Source organism: Pipistrellus kuhlii, unplaced genomic scaffold (genome assembly GCF_014108245.1).
Source record: "Pipistrellus kuhlii isolate mPipKuh1 unplaced genomic scaffold, mPipKuh1.p scaffold_m20_p_2, whole genome shotgun sequence".
In the NCBI taxonomy this organism is placed as follows: Eukaryota; Metazoa; Chordata; class Mammalia; order Chiroptera; family Vespertilionidae; genus Pipistrellus; species Pipistrellus kuhlii.
In genome coordinates this window covers 41110945-41138172 of record NW_023425515.1, presented here as the reverse complement: position 1 = coordinate 41138172, position 27228 = coordinate 41110945, and the positions used below count along the sequence as shown (strand labels likewise).

Sequence of the window (27228 nt, the reverse complement as noted above, 5' to 3'; positions counted from 1 at the left end):
ATTGGAGGCAAATAAATCAGTACCTTTAATCCTCCACTGAGTTTGAAAACAATAAAATGCCAGCTTCCACCAGATCATTTCTTTTTAATTAAAAGTTAGCTGAATTCTTTTATAGGGCTCAATTTTCTGATCAAGTCAACAAAAAGGAAACCATGCCATCCACCCCACCCCCGCCCCCCTGTCTGCCCATCCCCACTCATGGAATTAGGCAACCCTTGGGGGCGGCATACATTTCAGCTGTTTGCTCTGCACTCATAATTAGATTGTCTAGACAGGAGATGTTGCTGGAGCGATAGAAAATATTTTACAAGGTGTTCTGCAGAACCACTCTTATAACAGTGATTAGAACGCACTGACAGACGCGAAGCCAGCAGAACCAGCCTGGGCCACAAGCCCATTTCACCAGAGCAAAGCAGAGGCCCTTTGAAGCTCTTGTCTGAGGATCAGAGGCCAAATTAGAACTCTGGGGGCACAAAGCAGCTTCCTGGCCTTTGGACCCCAGGGAGCAAGACTGAGACTATGGGGTAATGTCTGGAATGCCCTCCTTCTCACCTCCAGGTGTCAACAGGGGGCGGCTCCTAACTGCTGCATCTCTACAAGCAGTTTCTGAGGCCTCATTTTTGCAGCATTGCCTGTCCCTTAAATTTACAGAACACAAACTTTAATGGTAAATTTAAAATGGAAAGATAAGTGTGTGATGCCTACTCTTACAGGAAGACATTTCTCATCCTGACTTTGTCTCTCAGCTTTTGTTAGTAAAACAATGTTCAAATAGCAATATTTTCCAGTAGAAAACCTCTTTAGAAACATTTTTTATAGGAGTTATTGATTAGGTAAATCATTTAGTCCTCTAAGATGAATGACTTCTGGAAAATTGCTATATCAATAGAGGAGTAGCACAAAAGCACAGAATTTGAAGACCAAAACAAACAAACAAACAAAAACAAACAAACCCTTAGAGATTTTTAAAATGAGGAAGTTGAGAGATTCAGCAAGGAGAGGAGAATTATATTAAGAAAGTGGATGAGGCTCTAGGTCCCTGATGCTTACACCAGTAAACTGGTATCTTTCTATCAAATCTTGCCTCCTCTAAATACTGCATACCAGACACTTTTCTAAGCATATTATATGTATTATCTACTTTAATTCTCCACACAAACTGAGACAGATACCATTACCCTCTCCAGTTTACAGAGGGCACTGAGGCCAGAACTGTTGACTATCCTAGGTCACTAGAAGCAAATGTAGGACTGGCTCCCAGGCGGCCTTCAAACTGCTCTCTAACAAAACTTGACCTTCTCATCTCAGAGTTCAGATGGGAACAGAGCTAAAGAGAGGGGGCCCATTTATTCTGAAAAACCACAATGCATTTGAAGATTTGAGAATTAGGTGCATGACAAAGGGAAGATTTGAAATCAGATAAGATAATCTCCTGTTTCAGACCCCACCACCACCTATTTACATGATTACTGACAAATCACCTGAAGACTCAGAGTCACAGTTTTCTCATCATTATCTAGTGTGGGCATATTAAAAAATAGGAAACAGGGGTGATTTGACAAGTAAATAGAAAATTTTAGAACTCCTTAAGTGAAAACTTAAACTTATTTTATTTTTACACTTTGCAATTTACAAAACACTTTCACATTCATCATTTAAATCTACAATGAACTGAATGATAGCCCTGGCAGAGATGTTCTAGTATTGACATTTTATAGATAGAATAGTGAAAGCTCAAGTGGCTTGTCCAAATTTAAACAGCAAGAAATTTATGTGGTTACAACTATTCATAGCTCTACCCTTATGCTTAAGTCTCATAGAAGCCTCATCTTCTTCTCTTTGACCCACAGTTTGGATTATGAAATTAATTTTTAATTAAAATAAGATATTATGTTTAATTATAATAGAACTAAGATTTAGGGTTTGCATCTCAGATAAGGAAAGATAACAAAAGATAGGTACCAACAACTAGTTACACTGGTGGATAAAACAGGCATTTTACCATTTCCTGGTTTTGTCTCTAGGGAATGTTCTAATCCTCGAAGAATTTGCCTTCATCCCACAAATAAATGATCCACAGCCTTTAGTTGTCCTCTTCATTGTCTCTCTCCCTTTACACTGAGCCAAAGGCAAACAGTGAATAAAATAAAACAACTCTGTTTTGTAAGCACCAGTACGTGGGATATGCTGGCACATGTTCTGCTAAGTTCCAATAGTCCTCTTCGTGACTTCTTAAGAGAAGCAGAAGCTACATCAATAGAAGTTATCTTCACACAGAGAGACAGAGAAGAGGGAAGAGGATGACAAAACAGGCAGGATCATAGAGCAAAAGAGGGAAGGGAAAAGAAGAGAGAAGAAGGGAAGATAAGGGGAGAGGATAGACCAAGATAACATGTTATTTATTTAAAAGAAAGAATACTGAACAAAGAATTGGAAAAACTGACTTTAAAACCCAGCTTCAATACTAATTAGCTAATTGTTCTGAATCCCTGAACCCCTTTTGGTCTCACTTGTCTCATCTCTAACATGTAGTTTATCAGCCCTACTAATTCTTGCAAGTTGAAGATCAATGGCACAGGGGAGGTAAAAAGCTCCTGGCAAACACTGCCAATATCACCACCTACAGCTAGTGGGTGCTAATGTTAAATTATTGCATTTTCTCATAACAAGGGGATCTGCTCAGACTGCATCCAGGCTTTCCTCTGAAGTCACTTTAAGATTATTTAGCAGCTGATTTTTCCCTTGCCTCTTCCTCCTTTTTCTGACCTTTGACCTTATAACAGTGACTTAATATGCAACCAAGAATGGCCAAAAGACTTGGAAATAAAGATAACAATCAAATTAATCTACTTAGTTTCATGTTAACAAAAGCTTTTATCTGGGAGAAAATCAGAACTTGTTAACACCTGATATCTTTGAGGCATATTACGAAGTGCTTTCAAGCTATCTCATTAGAGCCTTACTATAAGACTGTTAATGAAGCAGAATGGCAACTAATATGAATGACTCTTTGATAGATGAGGAAGCAAAGTTAACAGTTGTAAAATTGTGACTGAAATCTAGGACTCCTAGTCCAAAACTCTACTATGGAAGTTTGCTAAAAGACTGAGCATAACATAAAAAAACAAACAACAACAACAAAAAAAAAACACTCCTTCACCACACTATGTTCCTACCTCCAGGGGCCCAGAGACAGCCTTTAACATTTAACAGCATGCCAGCTGCTGGCACAGGCTTTCTCATTCTAACCCCAGAATGCAAATCTGGATAAAGCTGCACAAGTTAATTAGGAGGGCTGGAATTACATCAACTCTCTGTGGTAATAATTGGGTGCCTCATGGAAAATAAAATAAAATATACCATAAAAATGAAATTTGCCTGGCAAAACTAATGAAGAAAGGGAAGTGAAGGATTTGAGAATGTGGGAATAGTGTGAAGAGGCACATTTCTTACTTTTTAGAGAGGAGGCTTAATATACACTATTTAAGAAAAACACCAGAGGAAGCATATTATTAAAATAAGTAACCATTGAAGTAACTACAATGATAATTATAAACAACTTTTAAAAAATGAGCGATGTAGAAGTTTTCATCTTTTTTTTCAAGAAGATGAAAGAAGTGAGTTGTCATCAATGTAAATGGGTTTCTATTAGGGAGTCAGTAGATAATATTAGAAAAGATAGGAATAAGAATGCTATGTTAAGACTTCCAGTCAAGATGGCTGTATGATTTAGACACAAAACTTGCATCTTCCCACAATCATATCAAAATTGCAACTAAACTACAGAAAAATCATCATTCAGAACTGCCTGAAATCTGGCTGAATGGAAGTCCTACAACTAGGGATTTAAAGAAGAAGCCTCATAGAGACTGGTAGGAGGAGAAAGGTAAGAATAGACTGGACCCACACTGATGTGTGGTGGATAAAAATCAAGAGGGATATCTCTGGCTGCAGAGGTCACTCCTGAGGAGTAAGGGGTCCCAACCCACACTAGGCCGCCAAGCCTAGGTTTTCAGTGCTGGGAAGAGAAGTTCCTATAGCTCTGGCTGTAAAAACCAGTAGAAACTGAGTCTGAGTAAGATGGAGGGTTACTAGTGTCCCAGGCAGTTCCTCTTAGAGAGTACATGCTGATTCTCTGCCAAACAAATTGGTTGAGAAGCTCTCCTCCTACCATGCTCCCACAGTTCTTTTCACCTCATATTTAAATATTTATGTGTCAGTTTTTTCAAAAATAAGTAAAAATTTACTCAAAAATGTAACCCTGACTGACACAGATTAAGAATTCAATGATTGTTTAATGAATTCAACTCTAGAGCTTCACCATTCTTCCCTTGATTCTTCCAGCTTACAGAGCTGAATTGAACTTTGTAATTGTTTTCCTTAAATGTCCCACCCCTACTGCACCACTTTCCCAAGTTTTAAGACATCATACTCACTTGTCCAGGGACACCCCAGGGAAGACAAACTTGCCCAAGCAGATGCGGTAGACAGCACTCAAGGGAATTCGCTGCAACTGCACACAGCTGAGCATGATGAAGTCATACTTGCAAATCATGAGAGTCTTATTTGTGATCACCAAAATCCTCTCCTTCTCATTGTTCCAGTGATCTATCCTGTAAGGGTGATCACAGAGAGTATAGTTGATTGCATAAATGTTCCAAGTTAAATACACTGGCATTAACTGAAACATCTTTAATAACACAGAAGATGGTAAGATTTGATCACTCAGTAAAAAAAAAAAAAAAAAAAAAAAAAAAGAATACCATCTCCTCTTTCCCTAAGTCTGGCTCCATGGTCAAGGTAGGAGGAAGGGTGGAAGACCTCAGGGAAATTTCTTTATTGCCAGGAAGCTTAGAGATGGTTACCAATGATGGGATCCAGTAGGAGAATAATAAGTTTGCATCATGTTGACTGTCAACTGATTCATGCTCCTCCTTATCTTTCGAGTTCTGAAGGAAACCTTCATTAAAGCACATCTTCCTTCAAGGACACCAAACACATCTCTTTGTTCTAACACAATCAATCTTCACTACAAGTATTTTTCACCAGGCACTACTTTATGCTAATCTCCAAAGATCATATTGCTGATTAAAGATAAAATGAGAACTTGAACATAGGTCCACTGATCCTCAACACTATTTTAAGCTCATCTATCCTATCATATCTTGTAGTAGAAACAGAGTGAAATGAGTGAAGTGGAATACTTATGAGCCAAGGACAAACTAGACACTAAATAACTATATATTGAGTTGATTTGCTTCAGACTTAAAAGCCTTTCAGGGCATGCATGGAAAATTCTGAGTGTTAAAAATCTGTCCAAAGGAGAACAAGATGTAATCAAAGAAGGTCAAAAATTTCTCTCACACACAGCCCCTTTGCTGTCTGTTTACTATAGCCTTTAGTATATAGAAATTTATGACTTTTATTAGAATTATTTTAGCACATGTCTTGTCTTCCTTAATATATTAAAAAAGTAATTTGTGATTGATTTATATTTAAATCCCCACTACACAGAATCAATCTAATGTAAAGATAGTATGGGCACCCTACTCCTATCCACAGTAACCACAGTGCTATCCTTAAAATATAAAATGGAAAAAATATCACTCTCTATTCACCTTATTAAATAGCCTCTTTTCTATCCTAGGATCAAATCCAAGTTATCTCATTGGACTGCAGATCCCTGAATGGTCTGGCACCTGCTCACCATCATTTCACAGTAGGATGAGAAAACTCTTTGTCCAAGTCATGGTTCACAATGCCTCATCCAAAAATGATTTCACAAACTCCTATATAAACTTGGCCCCCTATTACACTCTCTTAAAGTGTCCTGATCTTTTTTCCTTAATGGTACTTATCACCATTTGTCAGAAGAAATTCTATGTAAAATTCTTAGTAACGGTACCACATGAACACTGACAAATCAGAATGGACAACATAGTACAGGCAGTAGAGCAATGGCTGTGAGAAGGACTGAATAATTATTTATGTGTGTGCACATGTGTATGTGTGTGTACTTTCCGTGAGGGCAAATGGAGACATGACTAGTATTAATTTCATTAGTTTGGGGAGATAATTAAGGCACTTGATTCTCAATTAGTGTCCTATAAATTAATTGTTATCACTGGCAGGGAACTAAGTCACTAAATAATTTTGGGTAACCAAAATACATGTCATTCCTTGGTATATCCTAAAGAAAAATGAGCAGGAAAATATTGAGGAGATACGTAAATGGGGAGAGTAATAGGAGGTGATATGAAGGAGAGAAAAAGGGAGAAGGATAAAGAAAAAAAAATAATAAGCAGAAGAAGGAAGGTAAGAAGGATAAGATCATTGATGGAGGTCATATCATATGTTGGCTGTTATGTATGTACTAGGAGACCAGTGTACGATTCAAAATCAAGCAGCACTGCCCACCCTCGAGTCACCAGCCTGGCCCTGCCTTGCTCCCTGGATTCCGCAGTGGTGGCTGCTCCTGGTCTGGCTCTGCCTCCCTCTCTGGCCCTTGAAGCAGACACAGCTGCTGCTGATCAGGCCCTCCCCCAGCACAGACCCATGGAGGCCCCTGCCACCTCGCCTCTGACACTGCACACACAACCTCCTCCAGTCCTGTCAACCCGTTATGTTATGGTGTCCCAGTTAAATGATTGCATTTTCTCAATATATATATAATCTCCCAGAGGCCCAGTGCATGAAATTCATGCATGGAGGGGTAGGGGGTGGTATGTTCCTCAGCTCAGCCTTCACCCTCTCCAATCTGGAACCCCTTAAGGGATGTTTGACTGCCCATTTAGGCCCAATCCTGATGGGATCAAGCCTAAACAAGCAGCCAGACATCCCTCTCACAATCCAAGACTGCTGGCTGCCAACAACTTGCCTGCCTGCCTGCCTGCCTAATTGTCCCTAACTGCTTCTTCCTGCCAGCCTGATTACTCCCTAACCACTCCTCTGCCAGCCTGATTAACACCTAACTGCTCCCCTGCCGACCCGATTTCCCCTAATTGCCCTTCCCTACAGACCTGGTCTCCCCCAACTGCCCTCCCCTGCAGGCCTGGTCCCCTCCAATTGCCCTCCCATGTGGGCCATCTTGTGGCTGCCATCTTGTGTCTACATAGGGGCAGCCATCTTTACCACATGGGGGCGACCATCTTGTGTGTTGGACTGATGGTCAATTTATATATTACTCTTTTATTATATAGGATAGATATATCAATATAGATAGATAGATAGATAGATAGATAGATAGATAGATAGATAAAGTATTACCTCTACACTTCCCTATGGCCGTTGAAAAAAGTCATTATCTAAAGTCACTTATCTAGAACACTTAGTGGTACAGTCTGAGAGATCTGATTTAAATCTTGGTTCAAATGTTTCCACCTATTCCAACAACACTACAATATTCAACCCCTACTCACTGAGTGAAGGAGAGAATTCTTAATGATCTTTTTAACACTCTCATCTTAGTCAAAAGGAAAAGGGGACTCTGAAATGTCTTATCAAATATCTACATAAAGTTCTGTAAATAAATTGCATCTATTTAGCAGTAAGTTATGAGCTGCTACCTAATAAACTAGACTTGTTTTTAGTCTGAAAAACCACAGCTTTTGGTTGAATGGTTTTATTGAAAATGTCAGCACTCCATAATGAGATTTATTTTAAAAAGTAAAGGATTTAGGGGGAAAAGAGAATTCTTTTTAGGAACACAGAGTGTTCTGCTTTGACACAGACTCTGCATAACTTACATGTTGGGAAAATCTAAATTCAAGTAAACATGCAGACTTATAAATAGTTTGGGGCCACCATCTCTTGCTCCTAGGTGGTGTACTTATTTATTTATACTTCAACACACCAGTTTTTTTCCAAAGAACTCATGAGGGAAACATTGGATTTTATATTCCTAATATTAACATAAATGAAATTTTGCTGGTGATAATATCCAGCACAAATATAGTAGAAATAACAATAATATATTGTGTTTGTACAGCATCTGGGGATTTACAAAGTCCTTGAATATCAGTGCCCTCATTTAATTTCCACAACAACCCTTTGGACTAGATGTTACAACCCTCATTTTAAACACAATGAAACTAATGTCCAAAGTGACTTGCCCAATGTTTTACACCTAGCAACTAGTAGTGCAGGGACCTTAAATAGGTAATGAGATACCAAATTTAGCAATAGTGTTGCCTTTCTCCCCAATATCATTTGCCTCCAATTAGATGACCCTTCATTATGATGTAAAAATGCAGGAAAATCTACCTCTGAAAAGAGGTGGTATGATATGTATCACTCCTAGAATTGTTCTCTCTGGAAAATTTCTCCTCAGGACAACACTCATGACTGTCCTTCCCAAACCTTGTCCTTATCCAATGTTTTCTGTCTTGGGGAAGAACCCTCCTCCATTCAGTTATGCAAGCTGGAGATGTAGGAGTCATTCTGGATTGATCCCATTTCCTCACCTCACATGCCAAGTCATAAACATCTTACTCTTAAAATCTCTCAAAACCACATACTTCTCTCCTCTGCCTTTGCCATTCTGATCTAGTTTTCCCTCACCCCCTGTCTGGACTATTGCAATCACCCTCTCTCTAGGCTTGAGCCACCAATCTCCTAGACCTGGTTTACCTGCCTCTGCTCTTGTTCCCTTCCAACATCTTCAGCATACTGCAATGAGGCAGACCTTTTGAAAAGCCACATCTGATCTTTACCTCCCATTCTGGCTTCAACACTTCAAAAGCTATGCAAACACACTTCAACTTATCCCCAGGATTCTTACAGAAAAAAAGAAAATTTATATCCCTGTCTAAGAGGCTTTGCAGGGTCAGGTCCCACCTACTTCTACAACCTCATTAGAGGCAAGTCTCTTCACTCCATTCTCCTTGATTTTGTTTCAGTCTTTTATTTCATATGCTCACTCGTGATAAAGGGCTTTGGAACAAGATGTTCCCTCTGCTAGCAATAATTTTACTTCTGGTCTTTACCTAGCTAACTCCTGTAGTGGTGAGCTCAATAATCACTTAATCAGGCAAGTGTTCCCAGACCTCTGTGACTACCTTTCTTCTTTCTAATGTACACTTTCATGCCACCTCACAGTTCTTTCTCATAGTATTTATCCCAGATTCAGTTTTATAGTTATTTATATGATTATATAAGTAATGTCTATGCCCTCTTCTATAATGTAAACTCCACAAAAACAGAATAATTTCTTAGCATTGTGTATCCAAAGTAGTAGGTGTTTAAAAATATTTCTGAAATGAACCAAAAAAGAACGAAAAATCATTGTGCTGCACAACCTATAAGCCTTGGCTCAATAGGGAATCATATCCTGAGGATTGCACACTAAAATACTCCCCCCAAAAACAGCACATTTAAAAAATCAGTAACATTGGGGAAATGCTCAGTCCCTAATAATGAGAAACAGGATACAAAATGTTACCTTCAGCATATTTTAAATTTTGTAACAACAATAACCACAAAATATAGATCAAAATTTCCGTGTGATGAGATTTCAAATTATTTATTTCTTTTCATGCTTTTATGATCCAGTTTAGTTTTTACAATAAACATATACTGCTTTTATGATAAAATATATTTTAAAATAATAAATTTTACCTAACTTTCAAGTTCTCAGCTTAAATAATTGCTCTTTCATGGAATCTCACCCCACTTCCTTCCCATACCCACACCAACTAGATGTAACCTATCTTTTCCTTTAAATACACATGCTTTCATCAGTGTCACAGTTGTGATTCTAATCACAATCTTGTATATATTATAGTGATTTCTGTGCTTGTTCTATCATTCAACTCACATTTGATATTCATATGGTGCCTCAGTCTTATTTGGGTCCTCTCACTGTGCTCAGTATAAAAATGAGAGCAGAGTCTTGGCAAGTGAACAGAACACGGAATAAAAAACTAGAACTATAAGATCCAGTCCCTCTGTTGTGAGAGCCAGTCTCTCCTGGCACAGAGCTTGCTACATCGCCTCTCCCACAGGTGTTCCTCAGCACTAGTGTCATTTCCCTTCTTGACAAGGAAGGGCCCTGTTTCCTTTATATGCAAGGAACCTAGGATTTCTGTGAAATTTGTAGCTTCCTGGGAAGACGCCAGTTTCACCAGCAGAGGGCAACAGCGAACTAACAATGACAGGAAGGACTTGTGAGCAAGTTTCCAGAACCTCCACCCAGTTTCTCTAACCATCCCAGATGCCTTCCCAGAGGTTCCAGCCTTACACCTACCAATATTTTCAGTTGCTCTTTTAAAGCTCTGCCAAATCAATTTGTGGTTTGGAAATTATTTTCTTCCAAAAAATATTTTTTTTCTAGAATTATTCTACCGCACACATACACACATGCACACACATACACATGGGTGCACACAAACATACACACACCACTCAACAGAGACATCTTCCCTGATATTGACTGGAGGGACTACGAAATTGGCAAACCAACCTCCCTTTTTGTGCCCCTCCAGCCTCTTAGCATAGCCTAACTCATGATAGAGGAAGACAGTATCTTGGCTAGCTAGGAATCGGCAACCCAGGAGAAAAACACTGAATCATTCATTCCACACATACTCCCTGACTACCCATTGGGTTCCAGGTCCTGAAGAGAATCCAATTTGGGTTTTCTCTTCAAACACTAACTAATGAAAAATGCATGGTATTAAAGCAAAGCAATTGCCTTCCCCCATCTGTGTTAAGCAAAGACTTATAAAACCGTTGGCTAAATAATCCACATGCAATTCTTTTAGTAATTTGGTTACTCTTTCCCTAGGCCTCTCTGATTTATTTAAAATAGAGGTCCTCCAAGTAAACAGTATTCTAATAAAAACCTGATGTCCATAAACCTTCCCTGTTCCCAGGTCCCCTGACTTGACTTCCTATGGTTTATTTTTGCTCCCTGTTTCCCAAGCAGCCAACCATGTGCCAGATTCTGTGCTAGGTACTGAGGATACTGAGAAGAACATTCTGCACTTAAGGGATACTCAGTTCTCTAAGACAAGAAGTGAAATCTCATAGGTAAGAGCCAATGTGGCACCCAAAGGTGAGATGAGACTTGATAATGGTAACACAAGTCCACAGACTCAGGTCTTCAGGTTTCCAGCCCATTGTTCACAGAGCTGAAGCAAAAGAACCCCAGGCACCTACCTAGTTGATGCCCTTGAAGAAAGTGCTCATCAACACTTGATTTCCTGCTGTTTGGTGAACATGTCAGTGTTGGAAAAACACAAATTATAAAGTACAAATGATTCTTTGGAATGTACGCTAAAAATAGGTTTCAAAATTCTTTATTAATTTCTTCAAAACTTCTTTAATGTGTACTTCTATAGGACAGAGAGAATGTTCCCATAAAACATAGATAGGGTGAACCTGGAAACATCCATTTATATATCTGTAAATTTGGAGATTTACAAATTTAAAATTATTCCCAAATAATGTACATTATTTTTTCAGGTAAAAGAAATGCTATCATGGAATATATATGTGTGTGTGTGTGTGTGTGTGTGTGTGTGTGTGCATGTGTGTGTGCATATATATGCACACACACATGCACACACACACACACACACACACACACACACACACTAGAGATCCAGTGCACAGATTCATGCACCAGTGGGATCCTTCAGCCTGCCCTGAGCCCTCTTGCAATCCGGGACCGGGACCCCTTGGGGAATTTCAGACTGTCAGTTTTGGCTCGATCCTCACAAGCTTCCAGAAAGTGCAGATTTGGCCTGTGGAAATCAGGCTAAAAGTGGCAGTCTGACATCCCCTGAGGGGTGTAGTAGTGTGTGAAGTGGCAGGCGGCCTGGAGGAGCTTGCACATGGCTCCACTCATCCGGCCCCACTGCTCCTGCTGCTGCCACCACTGCTGTTCAGTAAGCTCGCTGAGTAGTGCTCCTGTTGGTGCGATTGCATCAAAGCAACCGGTCTACCCATTATTTGATGGTTCAGTTGCTTTGGCTTTTAGATAGATAGATAGATAGATAGATAGATAGATAGATAGATAGATAGATATAGGATAGAGATAGAGATAGAGATAGAGATAGAGATAGAGAGAGATACAGATATAGATACAGATAGATATAGATATAGATAGATAGATATAGATATAGATATAGATATAGATATAGATATAGATATAGATATAGATATAGATGATATAGATGATATAGATAATATAGATGATATAGATGATATAGATGATATAGAGATAGAGATAGAGATAGAGATAGAGATAGAGATAGAGATAGAGATAGATATAGATATAGATATAGATATAGATATAGATATAGATATATAGATATAGATATAGATATATAGATATAGATATATATGTATTTAAAGTTACCCTTTAAAAGGAGGTTAGCACCCAGGAAGATTCTGATTCAGGATTGTTAAGATGGGGTCCTAGACATCTATATCCTCTTAAAAGCTATCCATTTGATGGTACTAAGAGGTGAGGCCTTTGAGAGGTGATTAGGTTTAAATGATAGAATTAGTACCCTTATAAGAAGAAAAATAGATATCAGAGCTTCCTCTCTTCAGAATGTGAGGACACAATAAGGAGACAAGCTAGGAAGAGAGCCCTCATTAAGACTCAATCTATAGGCATCTTGATCTTGGACTTTCCAGTCTCAAAAACTGTGAGAAATAACTATATCTTGCTTAAGCCACTAAGTCTATGGCATTTTGTTATAACAACATCAGCTGACTGATATCAGACATAAATTATTCTAAATAACTTAGCCGGAATTCATCCAAGGTAAATTTCATATTAAACCCTAGAGCATTCTACTTTATCAAATTTCCATCTATTAGTAAGGTACTGAATTCTCTTCAAGTCATCAACACAAATTGCTGAGTACCTATTAAATATATGATTTAGGTTCTCATTCTATGAAATTATCTATAATTGTTTCTGTCTTTAAGAAACTTATAGGAGAATATAAGTAAACTACAGGCCCAGTACATGAATTCGTGTACAGGTAGGGTCTGGCCAGCCTACCCCCATGGGGGCCAATCAGGCCAGGCAGGCCATGGGGAGGGGAAATGGAAGGTTGGCCGGCTGGCCCCATTGATGGTTGAACTCCCAATTGAACTCCAGGTCTAAGGGACAATTTGCATATTAGCCTTTTATTATATAGGATTGAAGATTATGGTATAGCATGATAAATAATAAGTAGAAATTTATACACAGTGCTATAGAAGTCACAATTAATGGCTAATACTTAATGCTTAGTTTGTATGAGTTTTTTGTTTGTTTGTTTTTTTCTCCAAGTGCTTCATATGGATTACTTCATTTATGCTCACAGCATTTTCCAGTGAAACCATCTGGGCTGGAAAATTCTTCTGGGCATAGGTTTTAATTACAAGCTCAATTGCAGAATAGTTATGGGGCTATTCAAATTATCTATTTCATGTTAGGTGTGTTGTGGTAGTTTTGTGTTTTGAGAAATTGGTCCATTACATCTAAGTTGTCCATTTTATGTGTGTAGAGTTGTTAGCTATACTCACTTAGTATCTCTTTGTTGTTTGTGGGGACTGCGGTGACACCCCTGTTCATTTCTAATATTGGGAATTTGTATGTCCCCTTGTCTTTTTTGGCAACCTTGTTAAAAGCTTGTCAATTTTATTAAACTTTTTAGAGAACCAGCTTTTTGCTTCATTAGTTTTCTAATATTTCTGGTATTTTTTAAATTGATTTATACTCTTATTTTTATTATTTTCTTTCTTCTCACTTTGGGTTTCTTTGATATTCTTTTTCTAGTTTATTGAAGCAAGAGCTTAGATTGTTGTTTTATTTCTTTTCCTTGATTGATTTGAGCACTTTTCCTTTAGGGCTATAAACTTATCACTTAGTACTGCTTTAGCTATATCACCCACATTATAATATTTTACACTTTTATTTGGTTTATTTAGCTCAGTGTACTTTTTTTTTTTTAATTCCTTCTTTGACTCCTGGGTTATTTAAGAATACGCCACTTTGCTTCTAAGTGTTTGGAGATTTTCCCTTTATCTTTCTGTTATTAATTTCCTGTCTGCTCCCAGTATAGTCAGAGAACACATTTGTTCCAATTTGGTGAGGTATTTTTTGTGGCTCGGGATTTGTTGGATCTTGGTTTATGTTCTGTGGGTGCTTGAAAAGAACATATATTCTGCTAATATAAGATGAAGTTCAATGTGAATGTTAACTGTGTCTGCTGAATTCTTTTAAATCCTTGTTCACTTTCTGCCTATTTGTCATATCAACAGAATGATGTTGAAGTTTCCAACTATATTCATGGACTTGTCTATTTCTCCTTTCAGTTCAGTTTTTATTTTACAATTTTATAGCTCTGTTATTTGGGGCCGATACTTTCAGAATGGCTCATCTTTATAGTGGATTGATCACTTTGTTAGTATATAATTCCACCTCTTTGTCTGGTAAGTTTCTTGGCTTGAGAGTCTACATTTTTATTAATTCACATAGCATATCATTTCAGAAGCTGCAACAATTCTTAGACTTTTTAATTCTTTCTACTAAACAGGCCAGAGGCACTCTCCTTTTCACATCCATTACTCCCTCTAGACCTACCCTATCTTCCCCACAACAGGTTACTTTGGAACAACATAAGAAGTCCATGAAATTGAGACAGATTACTGTTTGTGAATCAGGTGGCATATTTATTCATAAGAGTTTATAATATTCGTTTGTATATTAGCTGTAGTGGCTAAATGTGTTGATAGCCTCAATATTAATATTGGGGGTCTTATTTGTTTTCTTTAATAAAACATACATTGGCAGATCCCTAGATAATCAAGATTAAATTTAAATTATTGCAAATTATTTCCAGAATTGACTGATTTTCTAAAAATAACAATAACCTATTTCAATAACTTAAGAAAAAAAATGCCTATAGTAGTCATAAAGATAACATAATGACAGTGGTATAATGTAAGTGGTAAACACATTCTAAAATAATGATAACATGACAATGCCCTGATTTCATCTATTTGGCATAAAGTTCCCTACCGTATCTGAATTCAATATACCAGTGTGAGGTCATTGGACATGTGGTTGGAAGAGATGTATATAATTGGCTCTTTCATGCAGGTGAGCTCACCATACAGCACTGCATCATGGGAGTGAAGAGAGGCCTATACAAGGCAATAAGAACTGGCAAGATATAGGCAAAACAGGAAGACACACCTTATCTAAAAGTATTCTAATGGCCTATAGACCTCCAATTTGTGATTCCAGAAAAAAAAAAATTGATCTAAATTATTTAGCCTGGAATTTGAAATTCTTATCTTTCTGGCTCCTTTCTACCTTTCTAGCTTGTTGCTAGGCCTCTCATTTAAAAACAAAATGTTTTAATTGATTTTAGAAAGAAGAAGAAGAGAGAGAGAGAATCATTGATGTGAGAGAGAAACCTGGATCAACTGCCGCCTGCACGCCCCCTACCAGATCAAGCCTACAAGCCAAGCATGTTCCCTAGCAGAGAATGAAACTAGAAACACTTTGGTGCATGGAAAGACAATCAACTGAGTTATATAGGGCAGGGCTAGATTTCTCACTCTTGATCACCATAATCTTGCCACACTGAACTACTTGGGGTTCCCTGAGCCTGTGTCCATTATTCTGCACAATATATTCTTCCCTCTGTATGAAATGTTCTTTCTCATATATTTTTAGAAATTTCTCTTCTACCTGTAAGTTTGTTTATACCTTTTGCTTAACTCAACAGTACAAACCTGGTGAGTTCTGTGTTCCCATAGAGTCATTCGCAGGACTATTTATCAGCATCTATCATCTTATGTTGTGACTTCATTTACATGTCCTCCTTCCCACAAAATTCAAGACATGAAGACAGAAATCTTATCTTATTTGCATTTGTATTTTCATCAGTGAGGGTGGAGTCTAGCTTATGCAAGGAGCTTGGCAAATATTTAAATGAATGTATGATGAGTAAAAGTAAATGTGAATAAATAATAATAATGAAAGCCAATTCTTATGTGGCATGTAACAATGTGGCAAATGCTGTTTTACCAGTAAGTATTTTACATATATTCCAAATTTAATTATTAAATAAATAACCCTCTTTATATTCCCATTTAATAAATGACAAAACAGAGGCCCAGAGGATATAAGATATTGACACAATCAAGGTTATATAGCTAATAATTGATGAAACTGGACATTTAGCTGCATTAGACTTTTTTCACATCTTGGATCTTTCTAACTCCTCCCTAATTGGTAGCAGTCTTGGGAAAACAAACACTTCCAAGTACATTTATGACTGCAGTAACTAAATGCCCTCACTGTCCTATAACTCAGGTCACTCAGGGACCATTAGCTATCTGGATGAAGCTGCTGCCATGGGGAATTTATAGAGAAAAGCAATGTGTTTAATTAAGTGGTTGTTGAAAACACCCTCCCAGTATAAATGGATTCTGGCAACGAAGGTGCTTTTCTTGCTGCCAGAGTCCTGCCACAGGTCATTAACATCTTGATAGATCTGAGGCACTTCTCAGCCTGAGTGCTTTCACCCAAGGACAGAGGAAGTCTCTTTGGGTTTTGCACTGCTTAGAGGTCCAGGGAAATGGAGGTAGAATTCAGATGGACCCTGCTCATGTCAGTGAAGGGCTTCAAACAGTATATGACTCTATCAGAATTAAATTCAAGTCAAGACCATGAGAACTACCACTGTATAAGCACTGGGATGTAGGCACAGATGGGCCTGGACAAAGGTGAGTCAGACTCAGGACCTGTCTCAAGAAATCCCTTCCTCAGGTTTATAGTATAGTTCAATGTGCATATGAACTATACTATAAAGTAAAACAGGAGCACAAAGAAGGGAAATACAACTATTTTGGTTGAATTATTATTGAAAGGCTTTCTGGATATAACATTCCTGAAGGACAGTCTGGATAAATAGAAAGGGGAGAAAGGCATATAAAATAGAGCAAACAGGGCAAGTGCAGTGATGGGACCAAGAAATTGTGTCAGGAACTTCTGGGGAACAGCAGGCAGTTCAATTGTCAGTCCATGACATGCAGGGTCTTAAGGATGAAGCAAAAGAGTATGCAGGCAATGAGAACCCACTGAAGTCCTCAACACATGAGAGTGATCTGGAAAGTGCCTCTCACGTTTTAATGCATATAGGAATCAACTGGAGATTTTGTGAAAATTCAGTTTCAGGCTCAGAATATCTGGGTGGGTACTGAGGGTCAGCATTGCTAACAGGTTCCTAGGTGCTGCTAGTGCTGCTGATCCCAAGACACACATTGAGTTACAAGCATCTACAATACGTAAACAAAAGTATGCAAAAGTATGTAAAAACAAATTAGTGTGTTATTGTAATTTAATTTTCATAGATGTTTATTATTCATGACTGAAAAAATAAAAATCCCTGATTGTTTTTTAAAATATATATTTTTTAATTTTTTAATTATAAGCAGTAATATTTTTCATTACAAATATAGGTCAGTATTCCTTATAACAGAATTGGACTATCCTATCTAATAAAAGAGTAATATGCAAATTAACTATCACTCTGCTATACACAAAGCTACAACCACAAGCCATGCCCACAAGCCAATCAGGAGTGAATATGCAAATCAACTCAACCAAGATGGCCACGGCCACAGAGAGCAGGAGATAGGCTTGGGTTTCCCCAACAATGGAGGAAGCCAAGCTTTCTGCCTGCCCTTGCTGGCCTAGGCCACCACTCAAGGCTATAAAGTTTCAATTATAGAAGATACATAAATCCAAACAGAAATGGTGGCAGCCATGGAGCTGGAAAGAGTAGGAGGCTAGGGTTGCCACCGGCGCTGGAGGAAGCCAAGCTTTCCCCACATGCTGGCTGGCCCAGGTCTCTGCTTAAGGCTACAAAATTTCAATTATAGAAGATACATAAATCCCAACAGAAATGGCTGCCACCACGGAGCAATCAGAAGGCTTGGCTTCACTCCAGGATACAAAGTTTCAATTGTAGAAGATAAATAAACCCCAGATACCAGGGCCTCCACTTGGGTCACCAGGGGGAGTGGCCAACCTGCAAACCACCATAGGACCCTCATCCAGGCTGCCCCACAACCCAAGAGAACCCCCACCCTGATCCAGGACACCCTTCAGGACAAACCAGCCAGCCCCCATCCATGCAGCAGAACTCTGTCCTATCCTATTTAATAAAAGAGTAATATGCAGATTGACCATCACTCCAACACACAAGATGGCTGCCCCATGTAATCAAAGATTCTGCCCCCATGTGGACACAAGATGGCAGGTGCAGTTGGGAAGTACCAGGCCTGCAAGGGAGGGCAGTTGGGGGCAATCAAGCCTGCAGGGAAGGGCAGTTAGGGGTGACCAAGCCAGCAGAGGAGGGAAGTTCGGGGCAACCAGGCTTACAGGAAAGGGCAGTTGGGAGGGACCCAGGCCTGCAGAGGAGAGCAGTTGGGGGGGTACCAGGACTGCAGGGGAGGACAGTTAGGGGTGACTGGGCTTGCAGGGGAGAACAGTTAGGGGCAAATAGTCTGGCAGGGAAGCAATTAGGCATCATTCAGGCTGGCAGGGGAGTGGTTAGGGGGTGATTAGGCTGGCAGGCAGAAGCGGTTAGGGGTAATCAGGAAGGTATGCAGGCGAGCACTTGGGAGCCAGCAATCCTAGATTGTGAGAAGAATGTCTGACTGCCTGTTTAGGCCCGATCCTATTGATCTGTTTAGATCAGGCCTAAACGGGCAGTCGGACATCCCTCGAGGGGTCCCAGATTGGAGAGGGTGTAAACTGGGTTGAGAGACACCCTCCCCTTGCATGAATTTCATGCATTGGGCCTCTAGTGACAAGATAAGTGTGATTGGCCTTACCCATTAGTGAGATCCACCATCCCTTACAGGTATCTGACTTTTTAGTTATTTCTAGAAAAAAGCAAATAAAGTCAAATAAACAGTCAAAGGCAGAGCATGCTCTGAAGAGGAAAAGGTGTCTGAACCTGTCCAATGAGTCTCTGACCCTCCTCCCTGCAAACAACAGACAATCAACAAAGAAACCAGACATAGGCACAGAGATCATTTAACCAATTCAAACTACCCTGATTACTATGTCGGGGGATGAAATCATCGCAAAAGGCAGCAACAAACTTGCTATGAGATGACAATCAGACTGGGTGGCAGGTCACAGGAGTCAAGCCCTCCTGTGACCCTTAATAAGTGGTTGCCCTTACACAGGTCATTTCATCTCTGAGTTTCTTCATCCATAAAATGAAGCCAATAATTTCCCCTTGCCATCTCCTGTGGGTCTTTCTAAGGATCACATGTGAGAGCAAGTGTGAAAGCAATCACATGCAGTGCTGCTTTGGGGATCAGTGTACTATTATACAAAGAGGCCTCTCCCCATACCTGGAAAATAGTTCACAGTCACCTGTTCCTCAATGTCCCTTTGTGTCCCAGGATGCTTTTCTTTTTAGTTAAACATCTAAGATAAAACTGTGTTTCTGGGGGGATCCTTATAAATTAAGCAGAGATGCTCAGCATACTGCTTCTTACCCTAAGCCAAAGAAACAGAATTCTGAGCTCCAACATGTATCTGTCAGAGGAACCACACACTACAATTTAATAGGAGGCACACATGGAATCTGCATAATCGCTAAAGGACTATTTTAGCAAAAGCTGGGCCAGCATAATGCACTGGAGCCTTACTTATGCTACTTAAGAGCTGTGTTATTCTTCTGGGTCTTGATTTCCTCATGTGTAAACTGTAGGTAACATTTCCTACCTCAGATGATTGCTATAATATGAAGATGGACTTGAATGAAGACGAGCACTTTTTAAACTATCTAAATAGAAACATGATTTGTTTCTCAAAAATAAATTATCAGTGCCTTCTATATTTTTATTTCTCTTTCTAATCATAAAGATTGACTCTATGCCACTTGAAAATAACCCTTACTTTGTGCTTCAAGTTTAAAAGAATAACATAAACCCTTAAATGTGTGTAGCCATTTACAATTGAGGAAATAATTGTCCAATAATATGTGAATCATTGACTCTCTTTACAAAAACTACATGATAACCAGGAACAATACAAGGAAAAACCTGAAAGAAGTGCCATTTAGAGATAATCACAATTATATGTATTAAACTAATATAATGGCAAATGCAGAAGGCACTTATCCCAATACTTGGTACAATTTAAGTGCTCAATAAATGTTATCTATTATATTATAACGATCTCTGACAAAGTGCAAAAAGAAAATCTACAAAAAGATTTAGCAAAAATTATCAGAGGGTTTACTTTTCTAAAGAATAGTTAATTTCTAAAAAAAGAAATCACTAATAAAAAAAAAAAGACAAAGCCTACTCAAGTTCATGCAATTGCACTGCTGGTAAGGAGGGGAGCAAGACTTCAAATCCAAGTTTCCTGATTCCAAATTCAGGATTCTTGTATGACATCAGGCTGCCTCATTGACTTCTCTTTTATTTAATGTCTATATGCTTAATGTATAATTCAATTTCATGTAGTTGTTATACCAAAGTCCTCAGATAGAAATATTGGTGGGTTGAGAGGAAGGTAAGCAATGAAGCATGTTGTATTTTCCACAAAGATGAACAGTTGGAGTTAACCTGATCACAGACACTACAGGCAAGTATTCCTGTTTATGAATAAGAGGAATAAATACAACACCCCGCCATTAACATGTATGGAGGGAATATCCATCTCTACCTACCCTCTTAACCACTATTAGCAAAGACATTTTGAGTACATTCCACTAAGGAGACACTTCATTGTCATCATAGCACTTTTTTTGAGGCTCCATAGAGTGTCAAGATGTTCTCCTTGGTTCTGGCTTAATGGATTGCTTCTAAAAGGATATATACAATTGTTTTTAAAAAGTCCTTTCCCAAAAGGGTCAGGAAAGAAAGACAGTGAGAAGAGACAAAATTGAGATAAACACAATCCTGTGTTTATAGCTATTGAGACAAATAAAGCTCCTGAATAAGCTGAAATGGAGGCCTGGGTCTTCACTGGGTCTCTAAGGTATTCTTAATGTTTTCAGCTATCTGGGACTCAGCTTCCATTAATGGTTGAATCTTTCTCTTTTTGGCCTCTCTAGTCATATTTTCCAGGTCCTCTGACCAAGTGCCTTCAAACTCATTTTTCTAACTTTACTGAATAATATATCTGATCAATTTAGACCATCACAAAGCAGCTCAACTGAACTAATTCACATGCCATTCTATGAAAAAAAAAATTTCTTTGCTGGTTTAATGTTATTTAAGCTTCTATAAAAGGCAAGACTATAGGAAACAAACATGTCAGGATTACTCTCCCTTATGAAAAGTTACTTATGAAGATAGTATCTGGACCCATATCTAATACAATCTATTCAACATCTCTGTGGATGTTCTAATGGATACCACAGACACATTTTCCCCAAAATCGTACTTAACAAGTTCTGTAAAAAGTGAATGACAAGATTATTGGCAAGATAAAATAAAATTGTGTACACCAAGTTCCTTTTATAATGTTTGGCATATGGCGGTTTCTCAATAAAGTAGAATTATTTTATTTTACACCTAGGAATGGTGGCCCAGTAAACCCATAAATTCCCTAGGACAAAGCCCAGAGTTGCCCTGAATTCCTTCCTCCTCTGTGATTAAATTCAAAGATCCACCAAGCCCAGCTATGTCAGTTATCAGCTTATTGCCTCTCAGTTCTAAATGTATCCATTAGTACATGCTCTGTGATAAACCACATAATTCTTTTAAGCATGTTTCCTAAAGAGTGAACCATGTCATACTTTTTTAGTAAAGAGTGCCAGACAAATGGAGAAGAAAGAAGAGACTTTTGTTATTTACAGTTTGGGTTGGGTGTCCACAGTCAATAGCTTCTGCCCCAGCCAAGGGCCCAGACTACTGCCCCTCTACAACCTTTCTACCTCTGCTTGGACTCTACTTTTCTCAGCCACCTGCCCAGTCTTTCTCCATGCATCAGTGAAAAAGGTGTGTTTTTTGTTTGTTTGTTCGTTTGTTTGTTTTCTGAATTGGATAATAGTTGGTAATTATTTTTGAATGGTGGGGGAATATTTCCTTAATATTTTTTGTGCTGCTATAGTATCCTAGCCACAGACATGACACACTTGTAAATGTAATCTGCATTCTTAAAATATCCTCATTACTCTCTTAAGTTTAGACAATCAAAAATAAATAAATAAATCAAACTCTGATTTCTGGAATTTTCTGATTCCCATTGTGTAATCACTGCCAGCAGGTTTAATTCCAACCTGCCAATGTGACATTACTAGATTTGGGAGCAAATGTAGCAGTTATTAAAGTGATAGAGACTTAAGTTTTAACCTTAGTTTTTTGTTTTGCTTTAATAGATTTTTACTAAAGGCCCAGTGCATGAAATTCATGCTTAGAGGGGTGCCCTTCAGTCCAGCCTGTAACCCCTCCAATCTGGGACCCCTTGAGGGATGTCCAACTGCACGTTTAGGCCCATTGGACATCCCTCTCACAATCCAGGACTGCTGGCTCACAATTGCTCACATGCCTGCCTGCCTGCCTGCCCCTAACTGCTTCTGCCTGCTAGCCTAATTACCCCCTAACCACTCTCCTGCCAGCCTGATTACCCTTAATCACTCCCCTGCCAGCCTGATCGACAGTTAACTGCATGCTGCCAACCTGATTGCCCCTAACTGCCCTCCTCTGCTGGCTTGGTCATCCTGAACTGCTCTCTCCTGCAGGCCTGGTTTTCCCCAACTGTCCTCCCCTGCAGGCCTGACTCCCCCACTCCCAACAACCCTCTTCTGCATACCTGGTTTCCCCTAACTGCCCTCACCTGCCAGCCTGGTCATCCCAAAATGCCCTCCCCTGCCAGCCTGGTCACTCTCAATTGACCTCCCCTGCAGGCCTGTCACCCCTAACTGCCCTCCCCTGCAGACCTTGTCACCCCCAACTGCCCTCCCCTGCAGGCCTGGTTGCCCCTAACTGCCTCTCCTTCCAGCAGTCACCCCTAACTGCCCTCCACTGCATTCCTGGTCACTACCAACTGCCCTCTCCTGCAGGCTTGGTCATTCTTAACTGTTCACCCCAACTGCCTTTCCCTGAAAATCTGGTCCCCTACCCCCCAACTTCCTTCCCCTATAGACCTTGTCACCACCAACTGCCCTCACCTGCAGGCCTTGGCTCTCCCAACTGCCCTCCCCTGCCAACCATCTTGTTATAGCCATCTTACGTCCACATGGAGGTAGCTATCTTTGTCTACATGGGGGTGGCCATCTTGTGTATTGGAGTGATGGTAAATTTGCATATTACCTTTTTATTATATAGGATTGATTTCAGACAGGAAGGGAGAAGGAGAGATAGAAACATCAATGATGAGAGAGAATCATTGATTGACTGCCTCTTACATGACCCCTATTGGGGGGTCAAGCCCAAAACCCAGGCATGTGCCCTTGATCAGAATCAAACCTGGGGCTCTTTGGTCCGCAGGCTGTCACTCTATCCACTGAGCTAAACCCACTGGGGCAACCTTAGATGTTGTTTTTTTAAATCTTAATTGGACAGGTGTCTTATCTTTTCTATTCAGCATGATTTCCCTGTTTTTCTGCTGATATTATTGTACACAAGATAAAATTCAAACTGTATATGTTGACTTCATTTATCCTCTTTTCTAATCTTCCTTTATATTCTACCCTGAGTGGGATGGTTAGCAGCCTTAGGTAGTTGAAGAGAGATTGCCTGTAAGAGCCAGAGATTGGAACCAGAGAGTTCAGTTAGGAAGCAAGTGCAATTGTCCTTGAGATCAATTATGATAGCCTGACCTAAGGTAGCTACGGTGATGGCTGAGTGAAGTGATGAGCCAAGGTTGTCATACCATCATCCATGTGGCACTATGTAACTTTACTTTCTAAGTGGATATGTCAATTATCTTGCATGACAACCAGAAGAGATTTTTTTCCACAGATCCATCTCCTATTCTGTTACAAAGGTATCAAGGAAAATGCTAGATTTCCACTTCCCTTCACTGAGTCATCACTACTCACTCTGTTAAGAGCCAGAAGCCTTGAATTTTCTCTCCGGAAGTCTTGGCTATGTGGCCTTTCAAGTCTTCCATGGCAGTCTCAATGGTCCCCGGCTGAGTGGGAAAAAGAAAATACCTATTTTAAAGAAGACTGAATCCTCTTTGTGCTTGTGATTAGTTACTATGTTTCTACATCTTCTACAAAAAGCTGAGCAGGAAAGATATTTTTCATATTTGCCCAATTGCTCTAGGCACTTGCTGCTGGAAAGCTTAACCTTGAACTCTATACTTACTAAGCTGCTTTCCTTGGGTGAGATCAAAGTGATCCAATTCCCAACTTCCATAACCTTACTCACACTTTCTCATAGAAATAAAGACAGCCATTTTTAGAGGACCAGTTTTTCTGAACAAATATATTTATCAGGAAGTTCAAAGCATTTAGTAATGTATGCATTTTTTAAATCAAACCTTTTTCTCTTCAAAGAGCACATGGCAATAAAATACCAGAGAGAAACCTTCCAAAATTCTGACCATAATTTTATGTCTCTAGGAAATCAACTCTTTTGTCTCCTTACATCACATTCTTTTTTAAAAAAAATATATATTTTATTGATTTTTTACAGAGAAGAAGGGAGAGAGATAGAGAGCTAGAAACATCAATGAGAGAGAAACATCGACCAGCTGCCTCTTGCACACCCCCTACTGGGGATGTGCCGCAACCAAGATACATGCCCTTGACCGGAATCGAACCTAGGACCTTTCAGTCCGCAGACCGACGCTCTACCACTGAGCCAAACCGGTCTCAGCTTACATCACACTCTTCACCCTTCTCCAAGCAGGTGTTCCTACCTATGCACCTACCACTAACTTGGAAATTGATGAATCCTTGTCCTAATTGGAAATGTGGAGAGCCTCCAGCTCAGTAATTTTTTAAACAGCATTGCACATCGGAACTACGTGAAATGTGTTTTAAAACACAGATGCCTGGGCACTGTCCCCGGGGTTTCTGATTCATTGGCTCTGAAGTGGGCTTGGTATCTGGCATTTTTGCCAAGTTCCCAGGTGATACAGTTGATGTGAGACACTACTATGAAAGTCATTGATCTCTAGACAGTTATTCTAAACCTAGGATGCACATCAGAAAAAAATAAATAAATAAACACCACAGGGAAACTTTGAAAAAATCCTAATGCCCATGTTGTGCATTAAGACAATAATATCAGACACTCAGTGAATGGGACTCACATATCAGTATATCGGTATTTTTTTAAAGCATCTCAGATGACTCCAATGTGTAGCCAAGGTTGAGAATGACTATAGCTTAGGGCTTATTTAGTCTAAAACCATTTTGTTTTTTAGGTGTAGAAACAGGGTCCAGTGCAAGGAAGTAACTTGTCAAGTTCACTCAGCTAGGCAGTAGCAGATATAAGAAACCCAGACTTTTAATTTCTGGGCCTAAAGGTAGTACTGACCTCATTCCCAAGTCTGGGCTACTGACAAGTAGCTTAAAAATTTCATATATTCTCTATATAATATGGCGTTAAAGCCTTATTTTGTTTATGTATTAACATTCCTAATATTCCCAGCCTGAGGCCCTTCTCTCACAAAAGAAAACAGGAACACCGGCCTGGCTATGAACCATTCAAATATCGTTTCCTCCCAAAGATGGGGTGGTGGTAGGATTTTGGTTTGCGTGTCTTCTCGGTCTATGATAAAAGGATTTCCAACATTTTGGTCACAGAATCCATTGGTCAAGAAAAATTTTTATATAAGAATCCATATATGACAAATGGGAACAGAATGCAGCTGCCTCAGATAAGTGAGGGTAAAGGTATTGAGCTTCACATACTTGGCTCCACAGGAGCACTACTGAGTGGTAGCAGTAGGCGCAGTGGGCCAGTATGAACATGAGCAGCATGGCATCTGGCCCCAGTTCTGGCTCTTTCCCTGCTGCCTACAGCTTGGTGCACTGCTATATCCCTCTCACAATTCAGGACTCTTTGGTGGGGGGGGGGGGAGCTAAACTGGCAATTGGACATCCCCTGAGGGGGTCCCGAATTGAAAGAAGGCACAGGCTGGGCTGAGGGTACCCCCAGTGCACTGATTTTGTGCACCGAGCCTCTAGTTGGTACTATAATAAACTTCAGTCACTTAGTGTTGGAAATGAAATAAAAATGTGTCCACACTGTGACTTTTGTTGAGGACATGGTATAAATCTCAGCCTTTCCACTTGCTATGAGACCCCTATCAAGTCATTTTGTCATTCTTTATATCAGTTTACTCATTTGTTGAGTGAATAATATTAGTTATAACAGAGCTGTTGGGAGAGGCCAAGAACATTTGGTAATCTGGTAACTGAATAAGATTTTATTACCATACTTATTGATAATATAAATAGAATGTAAATAGTTATATAAGGATATGGGGATTAAATGGCTACTGCAACAGAACAAGTCACTCTGAGATTCCTTATTGCCTAATAGAAAACAATGACAAAATAATACTTCCTCATCATCTGGTGAAAGAAATCTTATCAAGGCAATTCAAATATAATTATAATTACAAACTTTAACAAACAATTCACTGGAGGGGATTCTTCTTTTTAAGTCACAAATAGCATAATAGATAATATCTTTTCTAAAAGTCTAGAACTAATATCTCCAGTCAAAACAAATCTACTAAGAGAATTTCAAAGATTTATGTATTTTGTGTCCTTACTTTTTCTTGATCTGGACTAGCCTGGGGTCAGTTGTCACACAAACAATACTCATGTCTGCTGATAATTTTTCCCCATGTACTCAACTCTTTAACTAGATAGAGAGAAGGAATAGAAGGGAATGCTCCTAGAGACTCAGATACAAGAATATTTGTCTTGTGGCAGTCATTATGTCATCATGTCCAGATAGGATTGCTTTTTGGTAAATATATAAGACAAGAAACCGATCTCTAAATTGTAATATGGCTTGTAAAGTTAGAGAAAATATCTTTTTTCCTGAAAATGAAGGAAATACATCTTATTTTATTACTGTGAAATATCTGCTCTTAGAAACATCATCTTTATTATAATCTTCAAGGGATTTTATTGTAAGGAGGGGAGTTGAGAAACCTTTTTCCCAGTGATATATATAATTTCCAGAACAGAAAAAAAGCTAACACAGACAATAACAATACAACTAATATATTTAGCTTTTCCCAATGCAAGAGCAAGACAT

General features: G+C 39.2%; 1 protein-coding gene across 1 annotated transcript in view; it reads right to left on the bottom strand.

The window, feature by feature from the left end:
- TPRG1 (tumor protein p63 regulated 1) overlaps window positions 1-27228 on the bottom strand; it is a 124198-nt gene that overhangs the window by 60875 nt on the left and 36095 nt on the right. Inside the window, exons 3-4 of the mRNA XM_036446694.1 lie at window positions 24039-24130; window positions 4437-4613 (exon numbers count right to left, since the gene is read on the bottom strand). Of these exons, the coding sequence (XP_036302587.1) occupies window positions 4437-4613; window positions 24039-24130 (269 nt within the window). The remainder of the gene's footprint in view (window positions 1-4436; window positions 4614-24038; window positions 24131-27228) is intronic.